The following is a 26,023-nucleotide window of genomic DNA, read 5'->3' on the forward strand; positions in this document are numbered from 1 at the left end:
TTCTAGGAAGCAAAAAGGAGGTGGGGAAGTGATTTAAACCGGGTCAATTTAAGCTTTATGGAGTCACAACAGCAGATCCATGCTCAAGGATAAAACTTTTCTTCAATTTCAGATTAACATCTCCACATTCTTTGTGGATGGAGCTTCAGCGTGTATATTCTGCTGTTAGAAAATGGCTTAACTGTAGTCTGTCAGGAACACAAATTATTGTTTGTAAAATGTTGATTAAAAGTATATGACCTCTTAATCTCCTTTATAGAGGTGGCCAATAAGTAGTTGGCAGCTAGTATGTTTTTACTGATGTTTTATAAAGTTCCTATTAGAACTCTAGTACTGAATTATCCATGTGGATGCAGGTCATTTTCTGGAGGTTTTTAGTTCTATGAGCAGATCCTAGGAGCTTTCTGAAGAACTATGCTTCCATCTGTTATACCGCACTTTTTAAAAGATACTGAACCCATTTTCCTCAGAGGAGCACTCAAATTTAAGGATTAATTTCTCTCAGCATGAATAACAAGATAGGAATTTTGCCCCTTTGTAAAACTTAAGAATTCTAGATTGTGCTAAAAGGTTTCCATTGATATGAATCCTCAGTACAACATAAGCAAACACAGCAATACATTTGCTCGAGCTGAGCAAAATTTTCGGTCAACCCAAACATTTTACAAATTTGAGTTGAATTTACCAAAGTGCTTTGGCCAGGAAACAAAAAAATAAAATAAAAAATTGTGGAAGTCAGTGTGTTTTGTTTTGTTGTTTTGTTTTACTAAAAACTGTTCTGAAATTTCCTTCAGGTTTATTTGAAAAAAAGAACAACCTAAACTGAATCAAAACAAAAAAATTTGGGTTGAGTTGCATGAAACATTTTGTTCTACACAGAATGTGTTTTTTTCAGGACTACCAGTGAGCTGAAAAATCAATTAGCACAGCTCTAGAAATCGCACGTAGAAAATAAGAGTGCAGTATTTTGTAGTGTATACTCTTTCTTTTCTCTCATTGTTGAGAGACAGCATTATGACCAAAATGGGAATAGTTCCACTTCATTGAAATACAACTGTCTTCTTCAAAATTTCACAATTCAGTTAGAGTACTGATGGGTTTTTGTGCATCAGTATTATGAGGCATCCTGATTATTCAGTACTGAAACTATTGGTGTGCATTAAGACAGCATTAATGTTGTCTTGTTAGACAGCCTTACCATTACATACTGTGTGGTTGGCCTTTATTTTCTATAAAATTTTGAGTAAATATCCAGAGTAAACATTCATAGAAGAAATTTTGATGTTTCAGTCAATGCTGTTCTGCGGCTCACTGGGGAAGGGAATGACTGAGGAGCTTCTACTGTATTCTAAAGCACCTTTTTGAATGAAGAAGCCCAAGAAGTGGGGTTAAACTGGTCTGAATATTAGATATGTTTTGAAGTGTGGAGTCATTTCACATTTGAGATCCATTTTGTTAAAGGATGGAACATCTGGTACATCTGAGCCTTTATGCTTTTCACGGCAGGGACCATGTGTCTGTACAATGCTTAGTAAAATGAGGGTACTCATTGGGGCATCTGGGCACTACTGCAATATAATCTTTAAATAACGTTCACCTCTCCAAAACCATATGTGGAAAGCATCTGACATTTGAAAGTTTATGCATTGCTCAGATGCTGTAACGTTGCCTGAAGTACTGAGTCCCCAGTATTTAATCCTAACTTTCTAGATTCTGAATTAGTTACAAAGGCAACACCTTCATCTGGAGCACAAGTCTTAAATGACCACCACCGCTCCTCACAGAAGTACCTGTACAATTTCTCTTCTGCCCCTTTAATTTCAACTGGTTTGAGGTTTTTCACCTACATCTGATGACTGTACTAAGCTCCTTCCTTTTCAAATGAACCAATGTTTTTCCCTATTTTCTTAACTTTATAAGCTGTCATTGTCATGGAGTAATGTGAGGACGCTTGTATTTCTGAACACGTCACCTAGCACTTGTTGGAAACTACGTGAGTCTTGTATTTTTAATTAGCTAAAATAACAAGTTAAATGTGGAAAATTCAATAAATACTTTTTTGAAAATACTTCTCTAAAAGTTCTCCTTATGTAAGCTCCTGATTGAATAACAACAAACAGTGTTAGCCTGGTGTCTTCACATCTGTCTGCAAAGCAAAAGTCCCTCCACCAGAAAGCCACGATCTAAAGCACTGAGGCTCCCGAGCCTCAAGTAGCTCTTCAGTGTGTCTTGTGCAGCTGTCTGCAGCACTGATAGTAAAACGTTGTGTAATTTAATTATTAAACAATCAGGATACTTTTACTACGGTAACCAATTGTATTTGATAAAATAATACTTGGTCCATCATTTTGCTGTGTGTGTGTGTGTATATATATGTGTGTGTGTGTGTGTGTATATATATGTGTGTGTGTGTGTGTGTGTATATATATGTGTGTGTGTGTGTGTGTATGTGTGTATATATATATATGTGTGTGTGTGTGTGTGTATGTGTGTATATATGTGTGTGTGTGTATGTGTGTATATATGTGTGTGTGTGTGTGTATATATGTGTGTGTGTGTGTGTATATATATGTGTGTATGTGTGTATATATATATATGTGTATGTGTGTGTGTGTGTATGTATATTCACTCTACATATTTTCCCCATCTTACTATTTAAATATGAATGTATAGTAAATGAAACAATGAATTCACACTACTGTGGCTCTTATGGGTAATGTTAATTGCTAATTTGGCTCCTGAACCTCTGAGGTCTAAATATCACTGATCAAAGCCAGTATATAGAGGGTGGAGATCAACATTTACTTGTGCTGCTTTTTATTGTTTTGACGACATTTTGTTAGTATCCCTGTAATCCGATTATAACCTGAGGATTTTCAGCCTGGCCTTTTTGGGGGAAGTGCGTTTTCAAAAGGTATTTGGAGGAAAGGGATAGAAATATGATGGAATGGGTTGCTTAAGGTTACATCAAAAGAGGCCTGAAGACGGGAATAAAACTAAGAATTTGGGTAGTCTCAGGTCTTGGGTAGAGCAAAAGTGGTGAAAGAAGGATATGAGAGAGAGAGGTGGGAGCAAAGCTCTGCAGGGCCTTAAAGCCCAAACAAGGAGTTTAACTTTGTTGTAGATTTGGAGGCAGTAGCAGGCAAGGCAAAGTATGAGTGTTTTTGGCAGCATTTTAGACTAACTGAAGAGCGGGTAAGCCTAGAGCAAAAGGTTGCCATTGTCAATAATATTTAACCTTAAAAAGTCTATTCCTTTTATCACTGAAATTTTTACTGCAGTGTAAAAAATTATGTCCCAAAGCCTCGCATGGCCCTGGCCTCCCATTGGCCATCTTCTCTATTACTTATTTTTAGAGGACAGGTCTGTCTCATAAGCTCTTGGCGCTATGTCCCTCCCTCCCACGCACTAAACTTCAAGGCTCACTTGTACCCTGTTCAAGTTTGAAAGTGGGGCACTGCCAGGAGGAGGGCAAAACCCTGGTACCAAAATTTACAGTTTGCCACTGTACTGTCCATTCTTTCCCTGCGAGCTTCAGCTGGATTCTGCTTCCCCTGCTCCTCCCTTCCCTCTCCCATTAATCCGACAGGCTCCATAGGAGGAGCCCTGCGTCCGCGGTGTAGTGTAGTAAAGTGCTCTCCGTAGTAATGTGCTACTTACTGTGTACTGAAGCCACTGCTCTTCACCCTGCCCTTATTAGCCAAAGATTCTGCAGACTGCTTTTGATGGGGCTTAAAAAGTGGCGAAGGGGGTGAATTGGAGCAGGGGGTGGAAATTTACTGGTCGGGGGGTCAAGCAGCTGGAGGCAGCATTAGGAGAGGGACTAAAAGGCAAAATCAGGGCGGGCGGGAGGAGCAGGAGTTAAGCTCGGTGTGAGGTGCTGACAGAAGGCAAAACCTGGCACAGGAAGTAACAGGTACCCCAGTGGGACGGAGACACCAGTGTTTGCAAAAATGGTGGGGGGCAAAGAGGCTTTTTTTTACTTCCCCTCTCACAGACAGCATCTCTAAGCATCGGCTTCCCAGGGCTGGGTTCTTAAAGGCACAGGCATCCCAATGCCTAGTCAATGCAGCTCCTCTTTGTCTTATCTAACTGAGGTTATGTCTGCACTACAAAGTTCAAAGCACTACTGAGGGTGCTCGTGCTCCTGGTAATCCACCTCAACAAAGGGATTAGCTCTGAGCACTGGGAGCCGCGCCTGTCCACACTAGCGTTTTAAAGTGTTCAAACTTGCTGCGCTTGGGGAGGGGGGGGTGATTTTTCACACTCCTGAGCCAGCAAGTTAGAGTGCTTTAACTTGCCAGTGTAGATAATCCCTGAGACTTAATTCAGTGAAACATTTTACATCTATCCCCTCAGAAACAAAGAATCCCTTATCACTGTATCTGATTGCATAGAGTCTCCTCACAGTTTCCCCAGTTGTCTTATCTGCTGCTGGGATTCCCTGAATTTTTAAATTTAATTTTTTCTTCTCATTTTAGAGCTCACTGAATTTCTGGCCTAGTGTCAAAACTTTGTTTTGAGCCAATCCACCAATGGGGATTGCATTTTTGCAACTGTTATTTTGCCTCTAAGTCTAGCCCTTAGTGTTTTTCCGCATGCCATTGTGTACAACTTGATTCTCAAATATTCAATAAAGGCAGTATACTATCTCCTATAACATCTTTCTCCCTGGAAAAAAAAATCTATTGTAATTTCTGCAGAAAATTAGAACTGCCATCATGGGTCAGACTAATAGTCGGCCTAATCTAGTATCCTGTCTTGTGATCGTGGCCAATGCCAGGTGCTTCTAAGGGAATGATCAGACCAGGCAATGACTCAGCAAACCATCCCACTGTCCACTCCCAGCATCTGGCAGTCAAAGCACGGTTTTGGGACACGCAGAGCATGGGCCTGCATCCCTGATTATCTTGGCTAATAGCCAGTGTACTTAGCCTGAGGGACTGATCAAATTCTCTGTTCAACCCATTCCTAGTTTTGCCTTTCAAAATATGACAACATATCTACAACCACAAGAATTCTAAAATCATGAGTTATACACCTTCCAGTCAAGAAATTTTAATAAATGATTTTATGTGCCTCTTTGTTCCTGAGGCTGTTGGGCGCAGTAAGGCCAGTTCCAGTGCCTCGAGCCTAACTCAAGTTATGTCAGCATAGAGTCGCTACGGTTACTATGTCTACCCCCAACCCTCTAAACCCACCTGGCCTGAGTGGCTACTGCCAGTCGTCATCTAGCCCCCACCCACTGGGGCAGACTGCAGTCTGTCATGGCCACTCATCATTGGCAAGGGGTTAGGACCTGCTGCCTTTGCCTATCCCCGGGCTGCCCCTCTGCAGCCCCAGTAGCTTTTCATGGGCCTTCATCAAGGCCTGCAGCCTGGGGGTTTACCAGGCTGGAGCTCCCCAGCTCCCCTTGCCCTTCCTCAGCACTGCTCCAGTTCAGGTATCTTGCACCCCCTCCCACTCCAGGGCTAGAGTGAGACTTCTCCAGCGTCTGGCCCACAGCCCTCTTATCCGGGCCAGCTGGGCCCCAATTGAGCTGGCCACAGCTGTGGCTGCTTCCCTCAATTAGCCTACCTTGGCTGCTTTGAACCCCCTGCTTATGGGAGTGGGGAAGCCACCCCACTACAGGCACAGACAACTTTTTTTGTATAGTGATGTGCCCCGTGAGGGTTAATGTGTTTACATTAGGTATGTTGGCAACAAGAAGAAAGCCAAGGAACGTGTGGGCCCCTTACTGAATGGGGGAAGCAACCTAGTGACAGAGGATGTGGCAAAAGCTAATGTACTCAATGCTTTTTTTGCCTCTGTCTTCACGAACAAGGTCAGCTCCCAGACTGCTGCACTGGGCAGCACAGCATGGGGAGGAGGTGACCAGCCCTCTGTGAGGAAAGAAGTGGTTTCAGGACTATTTAGAAAAGCTGGACGAGTACAGGTCCATGGGGTCAGATATGCTGCATCCGAGAGTGCTAAAGGAGTTGGCGGATGTGATTGCAGAGCCATTGACCATTATTTTTGAAAACTCATGATGATCGGGGGAGGTCCCAGACGACTGGAAAAAGGCTAATGTAGTGCCCATCTTTAAAAAAGGGAAGAAGCAGAATCCGGGGAACTACAGGCCAGTCAGCCTCACCTCAGTCCCCAGAAAAATCATGGAGCAGGTCCTCAAGGAATCAATTCTGAAGCACTTAGAAGAGAGGAAAGTGAACAGGAACAGTCAGCATGGATTCAGCAAGGGCAAGTCCTGCCTGACTACCTAATTGCCTTCTATGACGAGACACTGGCTCTGTGGATGATGGGAAAGCAGTGAACGTATTATTTCTTGACTTTAGCAAAGCTTTTGATACAGTCTCCCACAGTATTCTTGCCAGCAAGTTAAAGAAGTATGGGCTGAATGAATGGACTATAAGGTGGATAGAAAGTTGGCTAGATTGTTGGGCTCAATGGGTAGTGATCAATGGCTCCATGTCTAGTTGGCAGCCAGTAACAAGCAGAGTGTCCCAAGGGTCAGTCTTGGGGCCGGTTTTGTTCAGTATCTTAATTAATGATCTGGAGGATGGCATGGACCGTACCCTCAGCAAGTTTGCAGATGACACAAAACTGGGAGGAGTGGTAGATACACTGGAGAGTAGGGATAGGATACAGAGGGACCTAGACAAGTTAGAGGATTGGGCCAAAAGAAATCTGATGAGGGTCAACAAGGACAAGTGCGGAGTCCTGCACTTAGGACTGAAGAATCCCATGCACCGCTGCAGACTAGGAACCGAATGCCTCGGCAGCAGTTCGGCAGGAAAGGACCTAGGAGTTACAGTGGATGAGAAGCTGGATATGAGTCAACAGTGTGCCCTTGTTGCCAAGAAGGCTAACGGCATTTTGGGCTGTATAAGTAGGAGCATTGCCAGCAGACCGAGGGACGTGATCGTTCCCCTCTATTCAACATTGGTGAGGCCTCATCTGGAGTACTGTGTCCAGTTTTGGGGCTCACACTACAAGAAGGATGTGGAAAAATTGGAAAGAGTCCAACGGAGGGCAACAAAAATGATTGGGGTCGGGAGCACAAGACTTATGAGGAGAGGCTAAGGGAACTGGGATTGTTTAGTCTGCGGAAGAGAATAATGAGGGGGGATTTGATAGCTGCTTTCAACTACCTGAAAGGGGGTTCCAGAGAGGATGGAGCTAGACTGTTCTCAGCAGTAGCAGATGACAGAACAAGTAGTAATGGTTTCAAGTTGCAGTGGGGGAGGTTTAGGTTGGATAATGGGAAAAACTTTTTCACTACGAGGGTGGTGAAGCACTGGAATGGGTTACCTAGGGAGGTGGTGTAATCTCCTTCCTTAGAGTTTTTTAAGGCCCGGCTTGACAAAGCCCTGGCTGGAATGGTTTAGTTGAGGATTGGTCCTGCTTTGAGCAGGGGGTTGGACTAGATGACCTCCTGAGGTCCCTTCTAACCCTGATATTCTGATTCTATGATTAGATTTCAGGGCCTTGTACCATCCAGAAACGTATGCAGCAGCAACAGGTCCTATTTTGCTGAAAAAAAAAGGACATCTGATGTAGCTAATTCAAGCAGTTTCACATGTAAAACCAAACTGATAGCTTTCTTGAACAGTGTAACAAGCCTTGTGGATGGGGGGGATGTGGTTGACATGGTCTATCTTGGCTTATCTTGACTGTTGATACTCTCTCCCATGACCTTCTCATAAAAAAACTATGGAAATGCAACCTAGATGGAGCTAAAATAAGATGGGTGCAAAACTAGTTGGAAAACGGTTCCGACAGTAGTTATCAGTGATTCACAAGGTGAAAGGGCATAACAAGTGGGGTTCTCCAGGGATCAGTTCTGGATAAGTTTCTATTAAAAATCTTAATCAATACTTGAGATAAAGGCATAGAGAGTACAATTATAAAGTTTGTGAATGATAAGCTGCACGCATACAAAATGGGAAATGACTTCCTAGGAAGGAGCACTGCGGAAAGGAAGCGGGGGTCCCAGTGGACCACAAGCTGAATATGAGTGAACAGCGTAACGCTGCTGCAAAAAAACAGATCACTCTGGGATGTCTGCTCTACTCTGCGCTGATTAGGCCTCAACTGGAGCATTGTGTCCAGTTCTGAGCACCACATTTCAGGAAAGATGTAGACAAACTGGAGAGAGTCCAGAGCAAAGGGGAAAAAAAAAAAAAAAGGTCTAGAAAACACGAGCGACGAGGGAAGAAGAATCTCTTTGCAAAAGCTGTTTCTTACAAGCTACCCCTATAAATAACTGCTACCGCTACCACATTTCTACACGTAGCAATTTCACATACACGAGAGCGTAAGAACCGGCTACCCGTAGGCACTTGCGGCAGCAGGTGGCTGTTTACGGCGGTAGCGGAGTTTTACAACCCGGGACGTGTCAGCACCTGCTGCCAGCGGCGCATTCCTACGCGGAGCAGTTCAATACGCTTCACCGGCAGCGGCGGGCACGAGCTCACGGGGGCGCTGGATGTCACAGACGCCGCAGCCCGGACTGTTGAGCCTCCCCCCCGCCCCCGAGCGGGCCCCACGGGAAGCGAACCGGCCCAGCCCGCAGACTCAGGCTGGCCACACGCTCGGTAACCCCTGGGCCGGGCTCGGGATCACGCACGTCCCCCTGCGCTGGGGCTGGGGCTGGGGCTGAGCCCCGCCCCGCCCCGCCCCGCCCCGCCTGCTAGGACCCCCGCGCCGCTGCCTCCGGAAAGGCCTGCGGGACCCGCGGCTTTCGGAAGTTTCCGGTTCCGGTTCACTTCCTCTGGTTCCGGGTTAGAGGGGCGAGGTCCTTCCGCTGTCGCGGACGGTTGGAGCGGGAGAGGCCGGAAGGTGCCGTCGCTCTGGGAGGGATTTGCCCCCAGCAGGTGAAGGGGAGGGTCTGTGAGACGGGGCTGGGCAGAGCCCCGCTGCCAGTTGTTGAGTCCTCGGCGGGCGGCGGGGGGCCTGCGATGCCGAGCCTGGTCCCCTGGGCGTGAGCAGCCCTTTGCCGGGTCCTGGCTGAGTCCCGGGCTGGGCACTGCGCTCCTGCAGAGTCCAGGGGAGAGCAAGGAAAATGTGAAGAGGTTTAAAAATGTGGTCTCAGGGGAGAGGCTAACACCGGGGTTTGGCTGGACTTGGGACGAGAAAGACTCCGTGGGGAATGAGGGGGGCTCGTAACAGTCTCCGGATACGTTAGGATAGGGCTCACTTCCTCTCCATGTCGGCTGAAAGTAGGACAAGAAGTAACAGGCGCAGTCTGGAGCAAGGGAGATTTATGTTAAATGTTAGGGGAACTCTTTCTTGCTATAAAAGTATTTATGGTCTGGAACAGGCATCCAAGGGAAGTTCTGGAATCCCCATCATTGGGGAACAGGTTGGACAAACACCTGTCAGGATGGTCTAGGTTTACTTGGTCCTGCCTCAACACAGGGGCTGCATTATCTGACCTCTCAAAGTCCCCTCTGGTCCCAAATTTTGATGACCTAAGTGCAGTGATTCTTGCGAAGAGGAAGGAATGTGCCTCCAACACTGCAACAGTCCCTTGACATTAGACCCTTTTACCAGATTTTCTCTTCTCTTTTGTCCTGTGCAGTGTCCTGAGAAAAACAAAATATACATGATATGTTAAGATTGTAGCAAGTGCTCCTTGTTACCTCTGTAACCTACATTGATGCTGTGAAAAGACTAGCTGTTTATATTGTTTATAAGGCTAAAAATGGGAAGAATATAACCCAACAGCTAACTGTTTACTGTTAGGAAGAATTTTGACTGTCATAGTTGGTATTGGGGTGCTAAATTTTCCTCTGAAGAATCTGGTCCAGGCCAGTACTCTTTTCATGGGTAATGGGTATAAGGTTTCAGGGTGTCTGGTGCTGTTCACCGATTCTGTAAGACAATTGTTTGTTCGTTTTTTGAGTAGAGTCTTCTGTTTTAAAAATACTCATAATTAATTCTAACAGTAAGCGAATAAAGTATTCCTTAAAATAAAAAAGCAGCATCTTGGTATCCTTTGTAGGTAACTAATAAGTTTTTCTCAAAGCTGGGCTGGTGATCATGGATGAGGCAAGGTGCTCAGAAACTCTTGTTACGTGAAATCAGCCCTATCGGTTCTGTTGCAAATTTAAAGGTGGTGGTGAGAATTGTATATCTGAGCAAACAGGTATTGGAAAAAATCTGCATAAAGGAACTGGTGAAATACAATTAAATACTTACCCAAAGTAAGACTTAATAATATTGAAAAACATTGTGAAAGAAAGATATAGAGTAGCATTCAATTCCTTATTTGTCTATTCAGTCAAATTGTTTTTTCTTCCATCGTGTAATGAAAAATTTGACAACTTACAGATAATATTTTTTAAATAGCAAAGAATTAAGCTATATCCAATTTGAGATTAAAGGCATTCTGCTTGGTATTCATTGTCCGGTCATTTTTTTCCCCTATGTTGCTGCTTTTGATTATTTTTTCAGCTCAGTAATTGTCCTATTGGATTTTCTAGGCCATCAATGAAAGTGTGAAACCTATTGGCTGTTTCATAGCTGTGGATGATCAGTAACACTTCTCTCATCTTTATAAACCATGGCGTATCAACTGTATAGAAACACCACACTGGGGAACAGCCTTCAGGAGAGCTTGGATGAGCTCATACAGGTGGGAGACAAGTAACTCAATGTGAAGTATGATTGAGCAGTGAGCTAACAGTTTAATTAAATTTCCAAACTACTCAGCTAGACAGTGTTAAGAACTAAAAGCACTGCACTTCAAATGCAGGTATGTTACTCATTTCTCTGTAGTTGATTACTTGAAAAATCAAACTGTCATATGAAATTAAAAGTAAAAATTAAAACTGCCATTTAGTATTTCATTGAAATATGAAAGCAAGTTTCTCACTTAAGTATTTCGGTTGAAGAAAAGCATCTTATGCAAATTAAGAGGCCAACTTTTGTGTATCCTAGTAAATGAAAGTCTGACCTATAACCTGAAACTACCTATTTGATGTTGCTATTCCAGTCATCCATAATGAATATTTAGCACATATGGTTTTGCCCAGAATCTTTGATGTAACAAAAACCTCTAAAATAGCAAACTTGTTCCTTTTCCATGAGTAAAGAAGCCTTTGTTAATAACTTTCACATAAAGAGGATAAAACCTAGTTGGGGTGACAAACAATTTCGGGATGCCTTTTTTAGGCTTCCTCATGAGTGCCAGCTAACTACCAAAAAACTCTTTTTCCTTCTCTTTGTATTTTAATTATTGGACTCTGAGACTCATCTGTCTCATCAAATCTCAGATTTCCAGTCTTTGCAATTGATTTTGCTAAGTAACTTTGGACTGTGCTGCAGGCTGGCGCTGTCCCTGTCAGGTTTGGCTTGATGAGTCACTAATCAAGAGATTCTGGGTCTAGAGTGAACTGACAATTTTGATGTGATGAAATCTGATGTCAATTCCTAGTCTTGTGTGTATGTAGAGGAGGCTGTAGGCCATGGATGCAAAGACAATTCAAATGTGGGAATTACTGCATGTTTTCTGGAAAATACTCTCTCTTTGCATGTTGGTCAAGTTTGTCTCCTCCACAAAGTTACAAAAACTAACAAATTTCACTTTACTCCATTTCCTCATTAAATATAAAGTCATAAATATATATTTCCAATAAAGCTACTGGAAAAACTAGTCTACATCTTGAGGTTTGTTACATGAAAGCTTTGCGTTGATAATCCATTTTCATGCATTTTTGAATCGGTTATAAAGTCAAGGGTTTTTTGGTTTTGTTTTTTTTAAACCATAGTCTCAGCAGATCACCCCTCAGCTTGCCCTTCAAGTGCTACTTCAGTTTGACAAGGCTATAAATTCAGCATTGGCACAACGGGTCAGGAACAGAGTCAATTTCAGGGTAAGTGCACGAAAGTCCCCATCTAACTGGTATTCTCCATCAGTGTTCAGACACCGCACTGAGAACCATAAGGCTTGTTATCTCTGTCTGCTATGGATGGAAACAAGTCTTTTAAGGGTCCACTTTATTTCTAAAAATAATACTGTTGTGTTACTCCACATGATTTAGTTGGGGATGGGTCCTGCTTTGAGCAGGGGGTTGGACTAGATGACCTCCTGAGGTCCCTTCCAACATTCTATGGCTAGCTGTAGCATGTTGAACTAAATTCCTGCTTATTTATGTGATTATAATATGTTGCCTAACTTCCTGGAGGCTGTTTGAGTTTCATGTAGTTGTCACAATTCTGCCATGGAATCGTCCAAGATATACAGCAGCCAGAAAGTTGACAGGGATTTAGAGGAAAGGTAGTGAAAAGTAAGATCCTGCCAGCTCTACATTAAATTAGTTGCTGGTATTCCAAAATGCTCTAAAGAGGATAATTCATGCTTCCTAAATCACTAGTGTATAATGGGATAGGTGACTAAAATGTTATGCAATCATTTAAACACTTCAGAGAGGAGTGCTCAATCACCCTCTTCCCTGCACCCCTTCTTGATTAGCTTAATTGTTTTGCACATTTGGCTTGAACAACTAGTTAATGTTACCTATAATGGTAAGGCATTCAGCTGCAAGGTCTGAATTATGAATGCCAAATAGAGATTTTTGGTTTCTATTGTGGGCATTTTCATTTCTGGTTGAGCTCAATATTTGGGAGGCAGGTAGTCTGTAACTTCCTTGGACACAGTGTACAGAAATGAGGTGAAATAAAATAGTTTATTAACCATGCATGATTCAGTGAATACACCCCCTCCCGCAGAATGACTTTCTGACAGGGAAGCCACAAGAACAATCATGTTACCCTCCCAGCAGTATGTTTTGGGTGCCCAGGGCAGCCGGCAGAGAGGTAAATCACTGTGGGTTAGGGGGCGGGACTGGGGAAGACACAGCGGGTGGTTGCTACCCTGCACTGGGCTCAGCTGCTAGTCCTAGCTGGGCTGGGGTGGACGGGACTTCCTCTTCTCCTGCACAACATCTGGGGCCGGGTCAGACCTACATCCAGATTTCTCCCCCAGACCTTCCCACCGAGCCTCATCTCCCTGCACTGAGAACCCCCTGATAAGCTCCACTCCCGCTGCACCTGGACCATCCAGATGAGCAACCTGGATTCCCACCCCATTGAGCCCCAAGCAGCAGCACCTGGATCCCCACCCACTGAGCCCAACATCTGGATCCCTCGACACCCAGACTCCCCTGCTGAGTTCTATCATACCCAGAGACCCCCCCTTTTCTCTCCCCCACTGAGCCACAACCACCTTTACCTGGACCCCCCTGCAGAGTTCCATTACCAACAAGCCCCTGTGCATCCATCCTTGGAATAAGGGTAACAGTTAATGTAAACTCATAAGCTATCCAACCACTGTACTTTATCATTTTGATTAGGTCATGTTAAACTCATAGTACAAATTTTCTATCATCTGCCAAATTAATAAAACGTCCTAATTTTCATATTCTGCCTTTGAGATGTTTTTGATATTCATTCTTCTTCTGTTTTGAATACTCTGGAGCAAAGAAATGTTCGTGTTTACTGAAATAGACTTTCGAAGTGAAACAAACCCTTTCTCAAATGTCAGTCTGAATTTGATTTTGAGAGGAGGTCCAGCATCACAAATGAACCCGTTTAAGTCCAGAAACACTGGTTGAATTAACAAGTGTATAGCATGTGTTTTAAATGAAGAATGAAAATAAAAATCTTTCACACACTCACTGGGTCTAAATCGGCAAGTAGCCTCAAGTAAAAATCATCTGAGATGAGCTGTACATGAATTATGTGTTTTTGACTTTGTAAATTATATAAAATGTACAAAAAAGTAACAAACCCCTGTCATTTATTCAGAAAACAAAAATAATAATCAATTTCCATCTTGGGTCATGTAGCTCTACTTCTCTTTGTGTGATTTTTTCCCCCCTCCCATCGTTCATCCTGTCAGTGTTAACACTTTTACCAGTGGCTCTCAACCTTTCCAGTCTACTGTTCCCCTTTCAGGAGTCTGATTTGTCTTTCGTACCTCAAGTTTCACCTCACTTAAAAACTACTTGCTTACAAAATCACACACACAAATACAAAAGGGTCACAGCACACTATTATTGGAAAAATTGCTTATTTTCTCATTTCTACCATATAATTATAAAATAAATCAATTAGAATATAAATATTGTACTTACATTTCAGTGTATAATATATAGAGCAGTAGAAACAAGTCATTGTCTGTATGACATTTTAGTTTGCACTGACTTTGCTAGTGCTTTTTATGTAGCCTGTTGTAAAACTAGGCAAATATCTAGACGAGTTGTTCTACCTCCTGGAAGACCTCTGCGTACTCCCAGGGATATGGGTACCCCTGGTAGAAACCACTAACTTATCCTACTGTGGAAAGCCGAAGGGAGAATAGTGTGACTGTTTTTATCACACAGAACTTTTATCCTATTTGAAGGAATCAATAAGTGAAAGGCTTATAAATGACCCATAATCTCCTCTTTACATAAATCTTGCTGATGAAGCCTGTGACCTCATTCTTCGTGTACTTTGGAAAACTCATAACCGTTTCAGAAGATTGGCTATTTTTTATGATGATCTTCCTTACTTGCATAATGTTCTTGTATGAACCTGAGAATTTCTACCGCTTGGGGGCACTCAAACAATTTTCCTCAGATTTGCTTAAATCTGTGTTTCTTAGATTTTAGGATTGCATGTTCTGGCTCACAGTTAGTTTAATAAAAGCAGCACATCCAATCTATTTATAAATATAAAAGCACCTACTTTAAATTAATGAATATCCGTAAACTTCTTAACTATTTTTAGAAGCAGATAAGATGACAATTTTTCAAATGTTAAGAATTTTTTAGCTGTAGCTACAAGAATAACTTTATTTCTGTTACTGTACTGGAGATCTTTTGAAAATAGTTTTTTTTTATGTTACATCTTTCTTTTAAAGGGCTCTCTGAATACATACAGATTCTGTGATAATGTGTGGACTTTTGTACTGAACGATGTTGAATTTAGAGAGGTAACTGAACTCGTGAAAGTGGATAAAGTGAAAATTGTTGCATGTGATGGAAAAAGTAAGTATAGTACTGAACCGCAGTATAAATATTAGGTTAGCAGAGAAGACTTGAAAGATATTATGAAATACACTTTGTGCAGCCAGAGTTCTTAAATAGCTCCAATCACAGGCTATCTTCTACCTCTGGTTACATCCTGCGTAACTCAGACTAAAACAGGAGTGCACGACCCTCCTGCACACATGCAGAAATTAGATGATTAATTCAGATGAGTAAGATACAAGTGTGTTCTGCATTGCATCATTGTCTTATTTAAAGCTATTTTAGTTAAAGCTGCCTGGGGACTGGATTTTAGTGGTGTACGAATAAGCATAAATATGCTTGTGACAAGCTAAAGTATTACCAAAGATAAATGTGACTAGGCCTTAATGGTCATTAGTTACTAAATTATATAAAACAATTACAATAACAAAACAGGAATTACTTCTACAGAAGAAATTGCTCTTTGAAGTACTTAAATTTCTCCCAAGTCTCATTAACCTTCTGGTTATCAGAATGCCACTGACACAAAGGTCTAATCCAAAGGATGAAAAGTGTCACAGTTGGTTCAGCAGCAATAAGTGACTAATAAGGGCATTGTTGGAAGCCTTTGGTGAAACATTAGTTCTGTTCTTAGGAGACTGAGGGATCCCAGGGTTTGAGAAATGTTGTCCTTTTAGTATTACAGACCAAGTCCTGTAATTTGTGCACTCTGTCTTGACTGCCACATATATGCTGTCCATGGAAGGTCATTAGCTCATATGTACTCTCTACTTGTCTGGCTTGTTTAGCCAACTGTTCTATTGAAATGCTTTACCAAAGAATAACTTTCATAGTTTCTAGCTGATGGATTTCAGTTGCTTAAGATTCCTTTCTTAATACATTAAAAGGAAGAAGTGAGAGCAGAAAACCCTTTATAGTACATCTTCTAAAAAAAAGTCTTGGCGCATGGAACTGATCCTTTAGGGCTCTCTGGCCTTGGCACGATTGTCGTGATATTTTTAGAGTAACTGATTCTCAACGATTGATAAGTTATTCCTTACAAGTACCTTGTCTTTAATGTTGGGCATGCATGTTACCTTGATTCACCTCTTTGTTTCTTAAGATGTATTTATTGTAGCAGTTAAAGGAAAATGTAATTTTCCATGTCTGAATAATTTCCATTTATAATATCACAGTATAAGTACCGGATTTGAAGACCACGGTACCATAAAGTTGCTGACGATATCTTTAGTATTTTTCAGCAAATAGTTAGCTTCTTAAAATAAGGACTCTCCTATCCATTGTTATCTTGTCTTCGTGTCAGTAACTAGACTACTCATTTGTCCCATGCCACCAGGAATAAGAGAGAGGTAACAGTTGCAAATATAAGAAATTGCAATATCAGCTTGCAGCGTCTCTCTTACAGAATACACTGTTGCTTGTGTGTTTAAGTAATTCAGCTTTATAAAGAACTCTTATGTCTATAAATCTATGTTAAATACACTATTGCCCAGTCTCTACAAAGGCCTGTACGTTGTCACTATCCAACATCTAATGACCTATCTCTTGAACAGACTACATGGCTTTCTAGCACTTGCATGCCCCAAGAGCATATCTTGTAAGCTGGCTAGAATCAAGTGTTCAAGTGTATTACTCTAATTTAGAGCAAACTTACTTCAGTTTTTAAAAATGGGGACTTATTAGCAAACTCTGTATGGGGACAGCGACTTTTTGTGTTCAAAGTTTTCATTACTGCTAACCAAGTAAAATAACACAATTATGCCACACTTTCTTCCTGGCAATGAAGGAGGATACATATGGAAACAAAATTATCCAGGTGTGGCACTGTTTCAGCTTTTATAATACAGATGCTAAATCACTGTATTTTGAGATCAGCAGGGAAACATTTTCCAACATAGAGAATGTTCATTTTTTGTTAAGACATTGCAAAGTTGAGTACGAGTTATCTGTATTTATTTATACACTTTCTCTTTCTTTTCTAGATACTGGTTCCAATACTGCAGAATGACAAGAAATGTGGGGGCTTTTTGTGCAACATTTTCTGTTAATATGCAGCACTTTCTGGAGAGAAGCATGGAAAAGAACTGTTCATAATTTATTCTAGTGATGCAGACACGCGTTAATCCATGCTAGAATGCATCGCAGAAAGGCAGTGAAAAGAAATATCTTTCTGTAGCATTTCTTCAATTCACCTAATAGGGCATGAAGAAAACAATGTTACTTTTCTAAATGACAAAACAAATATTGTTGCCTTTTTTGTTCAAAGTAATTTCTCTAATAAACTTTTATTTAAAATTTTCTAGAGAAGTGAGTGATAATTAGAAAGGTGTTTGTTTAGTTAAAGCAACCTTCTCACAAAATTACCTTAAGCCTTAGGTAAATTACTCTTGGAGTAGTGATGAGAAACAGGTTGTAGAGGCATACAGCTCTAGCTCACTAGTACAAATGTGGCCCACATAACTGAAACAAATGGGGACACTTGTTTGCGGTTAGTGACTAAATCGCCTTGGTGTCTGACGTACTGTCACCACTAGAAATGATTGCTATAAATGGGATGGAGGCACATTGGCAATAGGTTGTGCACTTGCACTGCCAGGGCATGTGCTGTGCCTGTTTCTGGAGTAAAATCTTTCCATTTGTAGCATTGTCGGTTTTGCATCCTTTAGAAACCCTGCATTAACTCACATATTAGAAAATGAGTGTCATAGGCTTAACCAGTGAAGTGAAAATGATTAAGTCCAGTCCCGTGAGAACATTCTAAATTCTCAAATGTTAGGTGTGTATAGATAGAATTTATCTCACTTATTTTATTCAAGCTCTGGTCTAATATATTTGACTGAACGCTTATCAGACTTCAGTACAGTGCTCTATTGAAATTCTGTTAATGTTCAGCTATGAATTTTAAAAAAATCCTGTTTAATACTCCATCGCATGCTTTAAAATTACTCTTCCTGTGATTTGGATACGACAAACATAGGGATTTTTTTTATGCATGAGGCAGGTCCTTTTGGAATCTGAAGTGTCACAGCTGAAAAAGCTCCGGGAATAGTTGTGTAAGTTTATTCCCTCTACTAACTAACTCTGCTGGATCTGTCGGTAAATATTTTTAGAATGGGTAATTATGCCTTGTTTAGAGGCATTAAAACTTCCAGAGAACACATCTCTCATTAAACCAACTATTTAAAAAAATTCTTGGTTGAATTTTGAACCAAATATACTTTTATGCCTAAACTTAGTAGTGTATACTTTTTGTATTTATAATTCAGTTACTATCCCTCCTTATTCACCACTTGAGATCAGCTGTAGCTTTTTGGATTAGGCCATATAACAAGAGGACATGTAAAGACAGTTATAAAAAGTGGAATGACTTGTAATAGTGATCATAGTAAAAATTATATACCATGCTGATTGCCAGAGCAATGTAATTTCTACTAACTTGTGTAAAGGCTTATTTGGGGTTACAACAGAAAAAACAACTTTGTGGCTATATATTTGTGGTTGTGCCACAAACCAATTTTCAGCAGATAGCACTAATCCTTCTAGCTACTTGCCTGGAAACCTAAGTCTCACACTGATGCCTTAGGTACAGGCATGTGTAGGGCTTATACAAAATGGACTTATGTAGACACACCTGTTGTGTCTTATGGCAAAACTCTTAACTGGAAATTTTTGGTGACAGATTCATGTTTATCATTTAACTTTCAAAGGAACTATGTCCATTAGTGGTCAATCAAGCCTTTTCAGCATCAAGACACAAGTTGAAGCCTTACAATAGCAAAAGGACATCTCTGTCAAGTAGGCCTACAAATGTTTTGTATTGATCCAAGATAAAATGTGCATTGCCTTTTAACATCTCCCTTTTCAGGTGATATAGATCTATGGGGTCTCTTCCTTGTTAACCAATAATTTGCACAGTCTTTAATGTCTTGGGGATATCCCTCATGTATATGTTTGGCATGTCTGTCGTATCCTGTAGGTATTAAAATTTGGGAGAAATATCTAGTGGGTTTGGGAGACCTTCCAGCTTTCAGTGTTTTTTAATATTCTGTATGTCGAAAGTTGTTGAAGTTTTGTTCATATGCACCTGTTACCCCAGCACAAGATAAATATACATTTGCATAAAGGTGTTACCTTCATTCCTTTATTTGTCCCTTGGTGAGTTAAAACCAGCTAAAATCATGTTGATCTATTTCTCTTCACCTTTCTTTAGGCTCCTGATTGGCTGTAATGGGGAGGGACCATCCTCTTCCCCATTCTGTAGAAGACCATCCCTTCCCCACAGTCGTGACTGTGGCCTTCAGGAACTACTGTAATAATTGTATAATAATTTACTCTAGTTTGGATTCAGGGCAGAGTTGCTATTTGTACCTGTTGGATACCAACCATATGCTATCTCTTTCTATACTTCCTTCTACCCTTGCTCAGCCCTACTTTGGGCTGTGTTAATCAAAATAAAACAATGTCTGGGTGGAGAAGCAAATTATCCTGAATGCCAATTCCTATCCTCTTTATCAGAAGTTTCAAACTGAGAATGTAAAAGAGGTTTCATTGCCAAAGTGGTTTACTTCCTTGCATGCGGTGAATTCATGTCAAAGAACAAGAAGAAACCAAAATGTACACATTGCGTATCTGCAGTACTTTTGTTGGTAATTCACTTTTCAAAAGATCCATCCAGGAAACAGTTTCAAATGCAGAACATCAAATACATCACTTTTCCCTTCTAAATCCATGAAACCATGGTAACTCATGGCAGAGGTAAACATTTTAGATCCATTTAATTAACAGACACCATCATTCCTGTGTTGTCTAGGTGTTGAGGTAATAATTAGAATCTCTCTATCAAATAACTGGGCTTTATTTTTTTAAGTGGGCATTCTGAATTGGATTTAAACTTACACTTTTTACAATCCAAACCTGGTAGTGCTGTGACTGGTGCATTGGAAATCAACATTTTCACTTAAGTTCCAAGATGTGCTTGATTAGTTAATTATCCAGATTGAATTAAGTGGAAAAGGATCACACATGGTGCACTGTAAACTTAGATTGCAGAAATACTTTCAGTTTGAATAATCTGATGTTAGTAAGAGGGAGACAATATATATATAAAAATTTTAGAAATAACTAACCTGACTGTGTTCTTTAAGAGTATACAATGGTATTAACAATTTGGAAGAGAACGTAAAGAACACTGTATCTAACTGACAATGTAAGCGGAAAACGGTGGACAGAATGTAATTACACAAATAAGAATTTGGCCAGTTTTGGGGGTGAACATCTAAGAGTTTTGTGGAATTTTATTAGCAACGCACCAGTCTCTTGATTTGGAGAGGCTGAAAATGGCCTCAAGCAAAAGGAAAAGCTGTATTTTTAAATTTTTTTTCATATTTGACTGATATTTCAACCCAGAGTTGGATTACCAATGTCACATAGCATTAATGGCTGGCTGCGTGACCTCCTCGTTGACAGCTGGTTGGACTGTGTCAACTGGCAATATTGTTCACATTTGCCACAATCACAAGGGGATAAGAGCAAAACCAAAATTGAATGTTCTTGCTCTTGTGATTTTCTTCTCCTGTTTTTTAAATTCACAAGGATGAGTTTATTTCTGTTTTAGGAAACCTGCTGTGTAGCATTCAGATTGTTAATTTTATTCTAAAACGCACCCTCTCCCTGTGCACGTCCCTGCCACTCCTTTGTCTCCCTCTTGCATTTTGTTCCCCTTCGTATTCTACTAATGTGCTTAATTCTTGTATAAGTAGAAAATCCTGGCCCTAGATTCTGCCTGATGTTTCCTTTGCTGGAAACATGCCTTCTGGAGCTTACTGTTGGTGTCAAGGCTTAGACTGTAGCTTGTCAATGGTATTGCAGGGTCCTTGATACGAGTTCACTATGATTTGCACTTGTATGTATCTAAGCATCTTGTAATCTTTTACAGATATAAACCAAGCCTCACAATATACCAAAGAAGCGGGTTGGCATCCTCATGTTATGGCTGGGAAAACGCAGGCAGAGCAATTAAGTACTTTTTCCAAGGTCATAGAGGAAGGCTGTGGCAGAGCCAATTATAGAACCCAGGGCCTAAACTTGTGCAATACTTACACAATGGCAGCAACTTTATGCACAGTTGTATGTATGCAACTTTTGAAATTTCAAGTCCAGATCTCATTCCCTATCCCATTCTTCAACAATAAGGTATCCTTCCATTCTCTGACAGATGCTTCACCTTTCTTAACCCCTGTCAGTAACCAGTTGAGTTATTACGCTGCGAAAGGTCATCTTTTATGATGCTTTGAATCATTGATACTGTGAAATATTAAAATTGATGTAAGAATGTCCAGAGCAAGTAAATAAACTAGTTAATGCTCATTGCATGTCTGAACGTGGGCTGTGGAGATAACGGTGCTTTGGGTGAAGCACAGCATGCAACTGAGTGAGAAAGAAGAGTACTCGGAAAGGCAATATTAGCTTTCCCAATGGAGATGTAGCTGAATTTCTGTCTAATCTTGGTTTTCGTGCCACCTCCGTCAAATAAGAGAGACCATTCATCCATTTGTCAAGTGGAAGTCACCAAGCAAAAATAAGAACTGTAATTAAAAAAATACTAAAGGCAAGACCTGACCTTCCTTATGTTGCTGCTCCCTGGCTAATGGTTGAGGATGATTTCAAACAGTTGTTTTCAACCTTTTTTCATTGGGGGCCCCCTAAAAAATTTCACATGGAGATGCAGACCCCTTTGGAAATTCAGCCTGTGGTCCGCAGACCCCTACCATAGAAGTCTTGGACTGAAAACTGACTGAACAGAATTCAACTGTAAATGGTGCACATGCTCAGCATGGCATTTGACACCACATGAGAAAAGGTGCTAAACTGTGGGCTTCTGTGGTAACAACAACACTTCCAGGTTTTGACTGGGGGTAGTCGCATACTTTTGATCAGAAGAACGGAATGCATTTTCTGGGATCTGAAACTTTATTTTCATAGTCAGCTTTTGTGCACCCCTTAGACATAGTTTGCAGGCCGCAAGCGGTCTGCGGACCACAGGTTGCAAACCACTGTTTTAAAATAAATAGGCTCAGGCTGAGTTTATTATCTTGGGTTCTTGATTGAAACTTTCCTACCGATGTACCTTTATCTCTAGATTCCCTAGGATTTTCTGTTTGACTTAAAGGAGTCGCTGTTCTGGAACCCATCACTTTGGACGCTTCACATATAGACATCGCAGATAGAGTCCCTCCTACATTTCTTCAACATATTGTAAGTGTATCTTGTGAAATAAGTGTTTTGTTTTTAAGCTTGACTATTTTAGACTTATTTGCATATACTGTACAGTGTTTTCTGACCAGGATATTGAGGTTGCAGCACACTTGCCAAGACACATTATTACGCTTCCCAGTCACCTAGAGGATACACATTATGTATTTATTTGCTATTGTTATGCCATAGTATCCAGTTACAAATGATTGATCAATTGTTTAGAATGGCAAGCATACATCTGTGCTACAAGAAGAATGAACTCTCCTTTCTGATCTGCAGTGTGGTTCTTGATTACATAGTCTGTACTTGTTGAAGCCAATGGGAATCCTAAGAGATGCTTGTACTAATTCTCTACTAGACTCTTGTTCACTGGAATTTCTGTGATGTATTTATAGCATTCAGAAGCATCCAAAAACATCAGTTCTGCTTCTTGCATTCAAGAGGATTTATTAAATGAGTGCCACAGTACATCCGTGACGCACTATCCGTGATAGTGTGTTTTAACAATGTGAATGCACAGCTTATCACTACTTAAAACAACCGGTATGAATGAACTGCATGAATTAAGTGTATTAAATTGGCATTGCTCCTGGAAACCTCCTCTGGTTCAATCCTCTTCTCAAGCATTTTATTCCATATGCTAACTGCCCTTTGTCTTAAACATTTCTGCCTGAGTTTCCTAAATATTTTTCATTCTTAATTTTTAAATTATGTTCCTCAATTTTTAAATCAGTATGAACATTTTCCTTTAGGTTAATGTTATCACCTCATTAAAATATCTGGTTAAAGCCTCTCAAAGTCTGTGATTCCTTGAACCTTGTCCGCTGATTTAAATCTTTGAGTGCTGAAATTAACCTTAGGTTCATACTGAACCCTCTCCAGGAAATGAGCTTTCCAACTTCCTGCTGACTGATACATTAGAATTTATTCCCCTATTTGATCAGTATCTGACAATTCTTTGCTATTTCCCCTGCTGTTTGTGAATTATTTATGATCAGCTTGAGAAACTCTTAAAAATCACTTGTGAATGTTTTAAATAATTTTTAGGCTGGAGACCATTTGTGAATTCCAAATAGTTGCAGTTGTATTGTGTTAGTTAATTGCTATATGGCATTGTTTCCATTTCTTGATTTAAATGCCACAACTCACCAAGCTGGATCAATTTTACAATCAAACATGCACTATTCACAATCCACTTTGGGCAATGTCTTGAGCACTCAAGCTTAAAATATGCTACTTGCATAACACCCAATATGCGTAAGGCACTTTCCCAGCTGATAAGATAAGACACATCCCTGCCAAGAAGAGCTTGCAATCTAAGTGGACAACATACAGACAAAACTCACATTCATTGTGTGAAAATGAAAATATTTTAATTTTTAAAACAAGAAAACCACAAATTACAAATGGTGTATCAGTAATTTTTTTAAAAAGCCAAACACCTATACAGCAGGAGATGTGTAAATATTCAGGTAAGGTTCCCCAATCACTATCTCAAGACTTTTATTTACAAATCCCAATAACCTCTCTGCTGTCATCATGCAAATGATTTTTGTAAGATTTTTATATTGCACTTGTCCATTGACATTCCTAAGCTAATGAAGAGACCCTTTTTTTATGTATCCAGCCAAGATATGCCTCAGCTTTGACCCAAAATTAGTGTGTTTCTAGTTGCCTTTGTGTGTTCGGGACGTACTAGTTATGCACCAGAAATTATTAGTTCAGCCTGGGAACGTTTTAAACATCTGTAGTGTAGAATATTGTAGGCCAGGCCAAAGTACCTAAGTCATTTCAAATAAATGAAAGATGATTGAAGTTCTTAAATGACTTGACATTTGGTAAATTGAAATGCCCGACGTGTCTTCCTTTTCCCTGAATACAACATACAAGACAAACTTCTATTGCGATGTGGACCTCAGCAGCAGGGGCCATAGAGTAAATTTCACAGGCAAACAGTCTCTTTAGCCGGGAACTGCAGAAAGACCCAATAGCAGCATGTTAAGGAGATAATATTGATTTATAGGGTAATAAGGATTTTTTCATATCTGTGTCCTAACTGGTTTTATCAATGATTTTCTGTGTGTACAGGTTAAATGGAGGACTCTACCCCTCTGTAAGAATGTCACACTGTAACTTTGTGTCCTAAGATTTCATGAAGACAAAACATTTTTCATTCTCAACTCCCAACCAACTGAAAATAAAAGAAATCAATTTATGAGAACAGCCTGGACTGAAACATGTCATCATTCTCATCTAATCTTTAGTTGCTTATTTCTTTAATCAGAAATGCATTAATCAGGCTACATATATTGAGGGCGGAAAGTAAATATACTGGGAAATATTCTCTGGAAAGGCTCCTTAGTGGCAGAATTGGTAGGACCACTACAACTGGCCATAGGCTTTTTCCAACACCACCTTCAGTGGGCCAAATTTTCAGCCCTGGCCTTTGATTTTTCAGACTCATTTGTGAATAAAAAACAGCCTTTCCTGTATTTCAAATGGATATATACACCCATTTTTTGCCAATGCAAGCAGTTGCACACACCTTTGGGTATGTAAAATCAGAGGCTGTCTGAGAACTTTGGCCCCATTCCGAGGGCAACTTCAAAGAACAGGTCCAGCATGCTGAAGTGGTAGGAAAATGCCATCTCATAAATCACAGGGCGTGGGGGGAAACAGCACAATGGAGACATGTTTTAAAACAATCTCTACATCATGCACTATCTGGTTGTATGAGGTGCTGTGAGGTGAGCGTTTGACATGAATATACTAATCCTACCATCTCCCACATCGGCGAGAGTATGAATCAAACATGGTTTTAGATAATATATGTGGTAAACATGCTAAAATACATGTTAATAAACTAGGAAAGGGCTTGCTATCACTTTTTTAATGTACTACTTGATTTAGCCACATATTCTGACTATTTTGACTAGTATGGCAAAACAACCAATGCCACCAGTCCCATCCATCTTCAGTGTGACTTGAGCTACTTTACCATTCACTGTCATGACATAAGTTATTTCCTTTGCAAACATGTCAGGCCATCCCTGTTCCTGCAACATCAGGTGTAAGGGGAGCTGCCTCTTGGCTCCTCTGGGCCTGTAACATGGTGGCTTTTTGGAGGGCCATTCTTGTAGCTTCTACGGCATCAGCCCAACCAGCAGTGGTGGGAAGTCAAAAGGCACAAGTTGCCCAGATCGTGCATTCCAGGGACCTGTGCATTTAGAAAGAAGCAAGAAGAAAATAAAAAGGAAGTGAAGAAAGCAAGAGAAAGACTAACCCGATAAAGGGGTTCTGACAGCCTGTGTTTAGACCCTGCCTGGTTTTTAATATTTGCAATAACTGTGAACTAAAGGGATTATATAGCTTGCTTAACACAGCAGAAGGGTGCACAATCCAAGCTGTTTGTCCAGCCTGGGGAAATTCATGGTAACTAACTCATTTTAAGTAATACCAAAACAGATAATTTGGGGGATAAGAGAGAAGGAACAAGGGAAAAGCTGTTTGATCAGCTACTCGCTTGATCAGGCTGTGACAAAGTGCAGGGAGTGAGTCGGAGAGCTTGTGCTCTGATCACATGGAGGCTAATTAGCGCCCCAGGAGAAGCTGATTAAGGGCTAATGATCCATTCAGGCTAGTGGGCTGGGTGGGGGTAACAACTCAATTGGCCAGGTCAGCCCAGGGCTGATAAAAGAGGCACAGGAAGGTAGCCCAAAGAGGGAAGAAGAGAGGAATGTGGCTAGTCATGC

General features: G+C 40.8%; 1 protein-coding gene across 5 annotated transcripts; it reads left to right on the forward strand.

Moving 5' to 3' along the window:
• The first annotated feature begins 8,508 nt into the window (after positions 1-8,508).
• On the forward strand, positions 8,509-24,494 carry GTF2A2 (general transcription factor IIA subunit 2). Of its 5 annotated transcripts, none has more exons than XR_012153972.1 (6): positions 8,509-8,594; positions 10,485-10,636; positions 11,772-11,876; positions 14,909-15,035; positions 17,000-18,070; positions 19,228-24,494. XR_012153972.1 is itself a non-coding variant. In XM_073303651.1 (5 exons), exons 2-5 carry the CDS (start codon positions 10,565-10,567, stop codon positions 17,023-17,025), a joined length of 330 nt encoding a protein of 109 aa, XP_073159752.1. In that variant the 5' UTR covers positions 8,759-8,873; positions 10,485-10,564; the 3' UTR covers positions 17,026-19,140. The 5 variants fall into 5 exon arrangements, 1 of the variants encoding a protein (XP_073159752.1); XR_012153969.1 differs by lacking the exon at positions 8,509-8,594 and adding an exon at positions 8,759-8,873; XR_012153970.1 differs by lacking the exon at positions 8,509-8,594 and adding an exon at positions 8,881-9,071.
• Positions 24,495-26,023: the final 1,529 nt, after the last annotated feature.

Source organism: Lepidochelys kempii, chromosome 10 (assembly GCF_965140265.1).
Source record: "Lepidochelys kempii isolate rLepKem1 chromosome 10, rLepKem1.hap2, whole genome shotgun sequence".
In the NCBI taxonomy this organism is placed as follows: domain Eukaryota; kingdom Metazoa; phylum Chordata; order Testudines; family Cheloniidae; genus Lepidochelys; species Lepidochelys kempii.

Bases quoted from the DNA above. Each gene is read 5' to 3' on its own strand.
- GTF2A2 (XM_073303651.1), top strand. From the start codon at position 10,565: ATGGCGTATCAACTGTATAGAAACACCACACTGGGGAACAGCCTTCAG. The intron at 10,637-11,771 runs GTGGGAGACAAG...TTTAAACCATAG, and splicing joins GCTTGGATGAGCTCATACAG to TCTCAGCAGATCACCCCTCA. The intron at 11,877-14,908 runs GTAAGTGCACGA...TTTCTTTTAAAG, and splicing joins GGAACAGAGTCAATTTCAGG to GGCTCTCTGAATACATACAG.